The sequence below is a fragment of the Podarcis gaigeae genome (genome assembly GCF_964106915.1).
Source record: "Podarcis gaigeae genome assembly, chromosome: 8".
Lineage (NCBI taxonomy): Eukaryota > Metazoa > Chordata > Lepidosauria > Squamata > Lacertidae > Podarcis > Podarcis gaigeae.
In genome coordinates, this window is record NC_139684.1 from 63,253,747 (window position 1) to 63,261,989 (window position 8,243).

An 8,243-nucleotide genomic window follows, 5' to 3' on the forward strand; every position below is an offset into this window, starting at 1 on the left:
TTGTTGTAATATACAGTTACTACAGTTCATACAAGGGACGCGGGTAGTGCTGTGGTCTAAACCACAGAGCCTAGGGCTTGTCGATCAGAAGGTCGGCAGTTTGAATCCCCGCAACGGGGTGAGCTCCCGTTGTTCAGTCCCAGTTCCTGCCCACCTAGCAGTTCGAAAGCACGTCAAAGTGCAAGTAGATAAATAGGTACTGCTCCGGTGGGAAGGTAAACGGCGTTTCCGTGCACTGCTCTGGTTCGCCAGAAGCGGCTTAGTCATGCTGGCCACATGACCTGGAAGCTGTCTGCGGACAAACGCTAGCTACCTCGGCCTGTAAAGCGAGATGAGCGCACAACCTCCGAGTCATCTGCAACTGGACCTAATGGTCAGGGGTACCTTTACAGTTCATACATGCCTGCATGAAAGGGTTAACCTGAGACCTGAACTCAAGTTACCAGAGTGGGTGTGGAAGCTATCAGCTGCCTTTGCTCCCCCGTTTCTCATTCTTTTTTCCTCTTTGTGCTTCTTGGAACAAGCAAAGAAGAAGCCATGTGGCTATGGCTCCCTGCAAGTGAACTGAATCTCTCCAAAAGGAAAATTTTATAGACTGTATTTTTGCTTACCAAAATATTGCATGATCCTTTTTGTAAGGAAGCCAAGTACTTTTCATTGGGAGTTGTTTGGAACCTTTTTCACCTTTCTTTCACTGCCAGCAGATGGAGACTTGTTTGATTTACCTTAGGGAATCTCTGTGAGTAAAGAATTCACTTATTTGGAAAGTTAAGTGTCTGTGACTTATTCTAGTCTAAGTATTTTGATGGGGATCATTTGTTTAAAGGTGGATAAGGGCAAGTTTTAATGTACTTGGAGCAATCCCCATTGTATAATTGTATAACACTACTACAAGAGAGTAAGGAATCTCTCTTCCAAACCTCTTTCTCCAACAGTCGCCCCCCCCCCTTCGTTTCTTCTCATCTTATTTTAATTGTAAAGTAGGAGTGGGGAACCTATGGTCCTCCAGACATTGCTGAACTACAACTCCCATCATCCTTTACCATTGGCTGTGCTGCTCGGGGCTTATGGGAGCTGGAGTCCAATGACATCTGGAGGGCCACAGAGGTTCTTCATCCCAGTTGTTGTTGTTGTTTAGTCATTTAGTCGTGTCCGACTCTTTGTGACCCCATGGACCAGAGCACACCAGGCATTCCTGTCTTCCACTGCCTCCCGCAGTTTGGTCAAACTCATGTTTGTAGCTTCAAGAACACTGTCCAACCATCTCGTCCTCTGTCGTCCCCTTCTCCTTGTGCCCTCCATCTTTCCCAACATCAGGGTCTTTTCCAGGGAGTCTTCTCTTCTCATGAGGTGACCAAAGTATTGGATCCTCAGCTTCACGATCTGTCCTTCCAGTGAGCACTCAGGGCTGATTTCCTTAAGAATGGATAGGTTTGATCTTCTTGCAGTCCATGGGACTCTCAAGAGTCTCCTCCAGCATGATAATTCAAAAGCATCAATTCTTCGATCAGCCTTCTTTATGGTCCAGCTCTCACTTCCAAAGAATCATCCTATATTCCCATCTTACTACAGCTATGATTGAGCTGGGTCTCTCACATCTTGTCAAAAGGTTTCCCACTTCACCTTGTACAACCTTGTCAAGTCATGGTTTTCCATGGATGCTGATGTGGGTCAGCAATTAGAGGTCCTAAGGCCAAATCTGACTCATCAGCTTCAAAGCCAAAGACAAGAAAAGTCTGTATAAGGATGCAATTACAGATATAGCAAGACTAGCAAGCAGCTCTCTATGAGGGAGACTTCTCCTTCTCCAAACCTTCCTTGAAATTAGCTGCTGACCAGGAAGAGTATATTGTTGACTGGTGTCTATAAAATTACTTAATAATGGAATATATCTCATCTTACCTCGTAGGGGGCAGCAGTAAAACATCAACTGCAGCATATCATACAGGAGTGATGTGGCTCTCCAGATGTTTTTGAACTACAATTACCATCATCCCTATTGGCCATGCTGGTTGGGACTGATGGAACCTGGAGTTCAACAATATCTGGAGGCCCACAAATTCTCCCTCCCTGTCAATCAGGTACTGGTTTCATCTTGTTGATAAGATTGCCGTGTAGACATAAATCTACCTGCCTGGTCAGAATGCCAGGTCTTGATGCCCATCCTCAAGAACAACAGTGAGGCTGATTTCAATGAGGCTAACATTGGATACCCCCCCCCAAGTCTTTAAACATTTCTCCTTGGTTGACTTGTATTCATTTTCTATCTCTAGGTTGATTGATCAATAAATTAACGTTGAGCTGAACAGGTCACTTGCTAAACAATTGATTACTAAGAGTGCTGAAGTGAGGTAGGCATACAGCATCATGTTGTCAAGTGTTAGCGTGTGGATTATCTATCTCTTTTCTTGCTGTTCTTATGGGGCAACAAGAATAAGGAGGCCGTTGTGGATAGGCCATAATAGTATTCCTCCAGGGTTGTTCTCCCCCTACTGTTTTTTCTAATATATATTACTTGTGGCGCAATTTCTTCCTTTACACAGAGAGCTTAAAGGCATTTCTCTGGTGGAAACTAAATGTTTAGAACAACATATAGATAAGGAAAAGTAGTCTACTGGTTAAGTACAGTGATACCTTGAGTTAAGAACTTAATTCATTCTGGAGGTCTGTTCTTAACCTGAAACTGTTCTTAACTTGAGGTACCACTTTAGCTAATGGGGGCCTCCTGCTGCTGCTGCCGTGCCACCTCTGCGCGATTTCTGTTCTCATCCTGAAGCAAAGTTCTTAACCCGAGGTACTATTTCTGAGTTAGCGGCGTCTGTAACCTGAAGCATCTGTAATCTGTAAATATTTAGAATGACTTGTATCCAGCATACTCAGAGGAGACCCCCTGAAATGAATGGACTTGGCTAACTTAGGTCCATTAATTTCAATAGGTCTACTCTGAGCAGAACTTAGTTGCATATGATCTTATATGTTCCGGTTCAGAGCAACAAACCACTTTACGTTTGCTCAAAATCAGAGCAGGTTTCTGGGGGAAGCACTGCACATGACCAAAGGCCAGCGTCCATTTAAAAAAATATATATTTTCATGAGAAAGGCAGTCTGCATCTCCTCTGAGGCACTGTGCCCTTGGTCACAGAAGAGCTGAAAAGAAAAGGTGACCGGTCTACTTAATGATCAAATTCTATTCCATTAATATCTGTGGACGAATATTTAGAACTATACTGCCATCCCATGTTCATTTGTAAGCATAGCTTGGCGAGGGCGGGGGGAGAATGGATTTTTATGGGTAATGACTTTTGAGTGGGATTTAAAAAGGGAATTTAAAATTAATTCATTAAATAGGTGTTCTTGATTTGAATTACAGGAGGTGGGGCTGCTGTGCCTATATGGTAACCTTGGCTTTATACATACCTTTCCTGATATAATCCACATTCTTACGCCTTTTTTCTTTTTTTGCTATGCTATGCAGTTCCTTCCTCAGTCTTGTGGCGGCGCTGCAGCGCAACTGCGACGAGCGGCGGCCGCTCACGAGGCCGACAGAGACTGCGCATGCGTTTCCTTAATACGTGCGCTGTCGTACCCCGCCCTTTACTGTTTGTTCCTTTTACAGTCTAGACGTCATTAAGAGGCGTCTACGTCATTAGGAGAGGCGGAACGGGGAGAAGGGAAAAGCCAGGAAATAGCTTCAGTGTTTACGAACACGGGAAAAGGAAGATGGCGGCGGTCGAGGATCTTGGTGTTTCTTCGCCTGGGATGGTGAGAGGAGAGTGTTGGGGAGGAAATGGCCGACCAGGAAAGGAGAAGGATGAGGAAGCTTCACGGCTGAGAGCGCCTCTGAACTGAGGAAGGCGGGGATGGGAGAGGTTTGAGAGGAGGGGATGGTAGATAAAGGGATCGATGTAAGGAAGTGATGAGGAATCCCGAGGCAGGAGCTGATGGCGAAGGGATGTTTTGGGGGATGGGGAAAGCCGGATCTTTTAATCTCTTTTTATCTCTCTTGTCACTGCTGCAGGAGGTACAGCATGGACGGGAAATGGCTCTGGCATTGTCAGGGAGGGGACATTTGTTGATTTCATTTTATAAGAGCTTATAGCCCACCTTCTGATTCATACAAATTACTCAGGGTGACTTAAATTAATTAAAATTGCAATGTCACCCTAAATAGAACCGAGTGAAATAATGTTGTAGAGGATTCCAGTTTGATCTTTTCCGCAGCTTCTCTAAAAGCTTATCTGTAGCTGCCTTAATGCGGACAGCAGGAGGAGGTCTCTGTTGGGAACACCATAATGTATGTGGCATCATGACCATTCCAAGTAGTTCAGATGCCTTGTTGTGACAGAATATGCATTGCCAGCACTGGGGGCTATTTTCATGGATTTTGCTTTTCCTTGTGCTCTTGTGTTTGGGGGTCTTGATCACTTTCTCTATTTTTCAGGCTGCCTAACATGATAGGTGAGGTGTGCTATAAATATCATCATTGAGCTTCCTCTTTTGTTGTTGTTAAGGAAGGCTTTCTAAGGACATAGCTTGAAAGCTTCTGTGGTCCTACATTATTCTTGTGGAAATGTGCATGCCTAATGCTTTTTGGATGTCTTAATATAACTTTTCCATGGTGCTGAGAGTATAATCGTTCCTTATATTCAGATACTAAACACAATCTCAAAAGCAGATCTTTCTTTTCTAACATGTGTGGGTGACTTTTCAGGCTACTTCTGACACATCAGAAGAACCTGCTTCCATTACAACAGAAGAGATGGCTGCACAGAAAAGAGAGGAGCGACTTAGGAAATTCAGAGAGCTTCATTTGAAAAGGGTGAGATCTCTCATTATGGTGTTGGTGCTAACAGTTCTGGTCCCTGCATGTTAGCTTGGAGGGAGTGCATATGTACCTCCTAACAATTGCTTAGGGGCTCCACTAAAATAGGTTTTTAAAATGCAGGTTTGAGTCAGAAAAAAATCAGTTTGTTTTGGGAAATTTTCTGATGCCTTAAATCAGGTGTGGGGAACCTTTAGCCCTCCAGATGTTGGTAAACTACAATTTCCAGCATCCCTGGTCATTGACCATGCTGGCTGCAGCCGATGGGAGTTTTAGATCAGCAACATATGGCTGGATCAAAGATTTCTGACCTGCCCTAGAGGGTGATCTTCTTTAGCATGTTTGTTTTACTTGTAGTAAACTGTTTTCTAAACATCTTTCTGGTTTCTTCTCCTTTTTAAAAGAATGAAGCCCGCAAGTTAAATCACCAGGAGGTTGTGGAGGAAGATAAAAGGCTGAAATTGCCAACAAACTGGGAAGCAAAAAAGGCACGTTTAGAATGGGAACTAAAAGTGGAGGAAAAGAAAAAGGTAAGCAAACAGTTTTCCCTTCCCTGGCCAATGGATGTGGTCAGGTTGGTCTCCCCCTTGATGATATTCTTGAGAGGCAGGGGGCAGTCTTCTAGTGGTTCCGGGACCTCTTACCAATGGCAGGAGCCAAAGTGCATCCCCCAGTAACTGTCCATGGGAGTACAGTCTTGGTTATATTTTGACAGGCAGAACGCATTTAGCCTTGGGAAAGTTCACTGTGCTGAAAGAAAACCTGTTTTAAAATATCAATATGTTCTTGCTGTGTGCTAGGAGTGTGTGGCAAAAGGAGAAGATTATGAGAGAGTGAAACTGTTAGAAATCAGTGCAGAGGATGCCGAACGATTTGAGAGGAAGAGGAAGAAGAAAAATCCTGATCTTGGATTTTCTGGTAAGAAGGTGTTTGGCCCCATCTGTTCCAACCATTGAGTGTGAATAAAATCAAGAGCTTTTATTAACAAGTGATTATGTTTAGTAGTACAATAGACTTCTTTTTTTACTTCATAGATTATGCAGCAGCCCAGTTACGCCAGTACCAGAGGTTGACCAAGCAGATCAGACCTGACCTGGAGAAATATGAAAAACTCAGAGAAGAAAGGTAAGTCTTACTTTGTCTGCCCCATATTGTTAGTATTAGCATTATTAACATTTATTTGTGACTTACATCAAGTGTGTCAGAGTGACTTACAATTCTAAAAAGCATACAAATGCAAAAATTAATACAGCATCTTAAGAAAAGACATAAGTGTTCTGGTATCTTGGAGAATAACTTGAAGGAGCTGGGTTCCTCCTTGTCCTTCACAGAGGCCATCAGTTCCTAATGCCTTGTGAGGTAGAGGTGCAGCAGCAGCAGACAGCAAAGAATTGCCATTTCCACTCAGTGCTGCTGCTGCCAGGCATGCTGTGCACCTTCACTTCTCGCAAAATGGTAATCAGTTGCAACTGCTCTGTGAGGAAGAGCAGCAGGACCATCTACACTTGGGTGATTGTATCAACTGGACCCTTGTGAGAGAACCTGCTGTGGCTAAGTGAACAGATCCCAGCTAAGCCTCAAAAGGTCAAGGCAACTGTCTATTCTTCTTTGGCAATCACTCGTAGCCGAGTAAGATTGTCTTCCATAAACACAGTTTTAACAATGAGTCCTGTGGAGGCCAATTCTGGATCCACACATCCTTCCACATTTGTTTCCAGGCGGGAGTTGATCTCGGTGTGGATTTGCCAAGCGTGCCTTCCTCTTAGCACGTTTCTCCCTTGCGCCCTGAGTTTGAGTGTCTTCAAAGCCCATCTATACACAATGTCTGGCTACACTTGTACCTCGTTTTGCGGCCCGGATCCATTCCATAGCCCTAGCCGCTAGCTGAAAAGGACGCAGGGCGAAGTGCCGTGTTTGCACGCCCACACAGAGCAGTTTGTGCTTCTGCGCATGCGCGGAGCGCAATTTAGCACTTCTGCGCAAGCAGCAAACCCGGAAGTAACCTGTTCCGGTACTTCCGGGTTTGCCGTGGACGTTCGCCTGAATGGACGCTAGATAAGGCAGACGTTCAGGGAGGTATTACTGTACTTGTTTCTGTAGGAAAATCTCTTGCCCCCATTAACTGATTAGACTTGCTGGGCATGAAATCTAGAAGACGTGTATATTAATACTGTCAGTAATGGACTGGTTAAAGTGTCTGGGGTTTTTTTTCCCCCTCATTCAGTGGCGAAGATTTATTTCCTACTTCAAATAGCCTTCTCCACGGAACTCATGTGCCATGTAAAGAAGGGGTTGATAGAATGGTTTCGGATCTTGAAAAACAGTAAGTACAAAAGCAAATGAAACATTAACTAATTACAATGCTGGAGCTTCTTAAAAGAACTTTGTGAGCATCTTGTCCTGTATGACACACACACACACAAACACAAATGTTGAGATCTGTTTATGAAGGCCAGCTCCAGCTTCCACCCTTTTCAGCCATTCGGTTCATCCTTATGAGTAGCAAAGCTTTTTCAATCATAGCCTCAAAACCTGGGAGGCATTCCATTGAAACTCCATCTGTCTCTCTGTTCTGCTTTTTTTTCCCCCAAAGACAAGTAAAAACATTTTTAAATAGTCTTTTAAAGTAGTCAGGTCTTTTAAATAGTCTCCTGCTATTTGGGTTTTTTGACAACTTGACTTTAATTCTGTTATTTAATTCTGTTGACTTTAATTATTATTTAAACTTCTTCGAGCATTTGGAGCTGAAAAAGTAGTGGCACAAAAAAAGAAAAATCGTCCTTGAACAGATGTTTGCATTAGGCACAGTCTCACTGCATTAATTTTCCTTCCAGAATCCAAAAACGTGAAAAATACAGCCGGAGACGATCATACAATGATGATGCTGATATTGACTACATTAATGAGAGAAATGCCAAGTTCAACAAGAAGGCTGAGAGGTTCTATGGGAAATATACTGCAGAGATTAAACAGAACTTGGAAAGAGGAACAGCTGTCTGAGCTAGAAAGTTCCAGAGGCAGGTTCAGCATTGTAGCTGGCCTGGTTTTTCAAAAATTCCCTAAGTGTAAAACCTGTTTTGCAAAAGCACCTTGAACTGTAAACCAAGGTAGTACAAACATTAAACTTGTCCAAGAAGTATTGCTCCTCAAGAACAAATTTGTCTTGAACATAAATAGGTATGTAACCATCGAAAAACCATCATTTGAATTTTGGCAGAGAACCCTTTTTCTGTTCCTTTTCATATCTTAAGTCTAAAGCAAATTTGTTTCAGGTTTTTTTTTATGTATCTGAGGTTTCTATGAAAACCACTGCCTTTGTACATGGTAAAAGGCTGCATTTTTACTCAAGCTCAAATGTAAACCTGTACGTTGTATGTTGGTTTGATTAAATTAGTTATCCAACTATGTAAAACTTTAAAAA

General features: G+C 43.1%; 2 protein-coding genes across 3 annotated transcripts in view; one reads left to right on the forward strand and one right to left on the reverse strand.

The window, feature by feature from the left end:
- RUNX3 (RUNX family transcription factor 3) overlaps nt 1-3,519 on the reverse strand; it is a 224,035-nt gene extending 220,516 nt beyond the window's left edge. The window contains exon 1 of the mRNA XM_083751840.1: nt 3,418-3,519. The gene's annotated coding sequence lies outside the window, so the exon portion shown is untranslated. The remainder of the gene's footprint in view (nt 1-3,417) is intronic.
- An 84-nt stretch (nt 3,520-3,603) lies between these two features.
- SYF2 (SYF2 pre-mRNA splicing factor) lies at nt 3,604-8,243 on the forward strand. Of its 2 annotated transcripts, XM_083751924.1 has the most exons (8): nt 3,691-3,762; nt 4,442-4,463; nt 4,712-4,819; nt 5,227-5,352; nt 5,623-5,740; nt 5,857-5,947; nt 7,047-7,145; nt 7,657-8,243. In XM_083751924.1, exons 2-8 carry the CDS (start codon nt 4,452-4,454, stop codon nt 7,820-7,822), a joined length of 720 nt encoding a protein of 239 aa, XP_083608050.1. In that variant the 5' UTR covers nt 3,691-3,762; nt 4,442-4,451; the 3' UTR covers nt 7,823-8,243. The 2 variants fall into 2 exon arrangements, with proteins under 2 accessions (XP_083608049.1, XP_083608050.1); XM_083751923.1 differs by lacking the exon at nt 4,442-4,463 and having other exon boundaries at nt 3,604-3,762.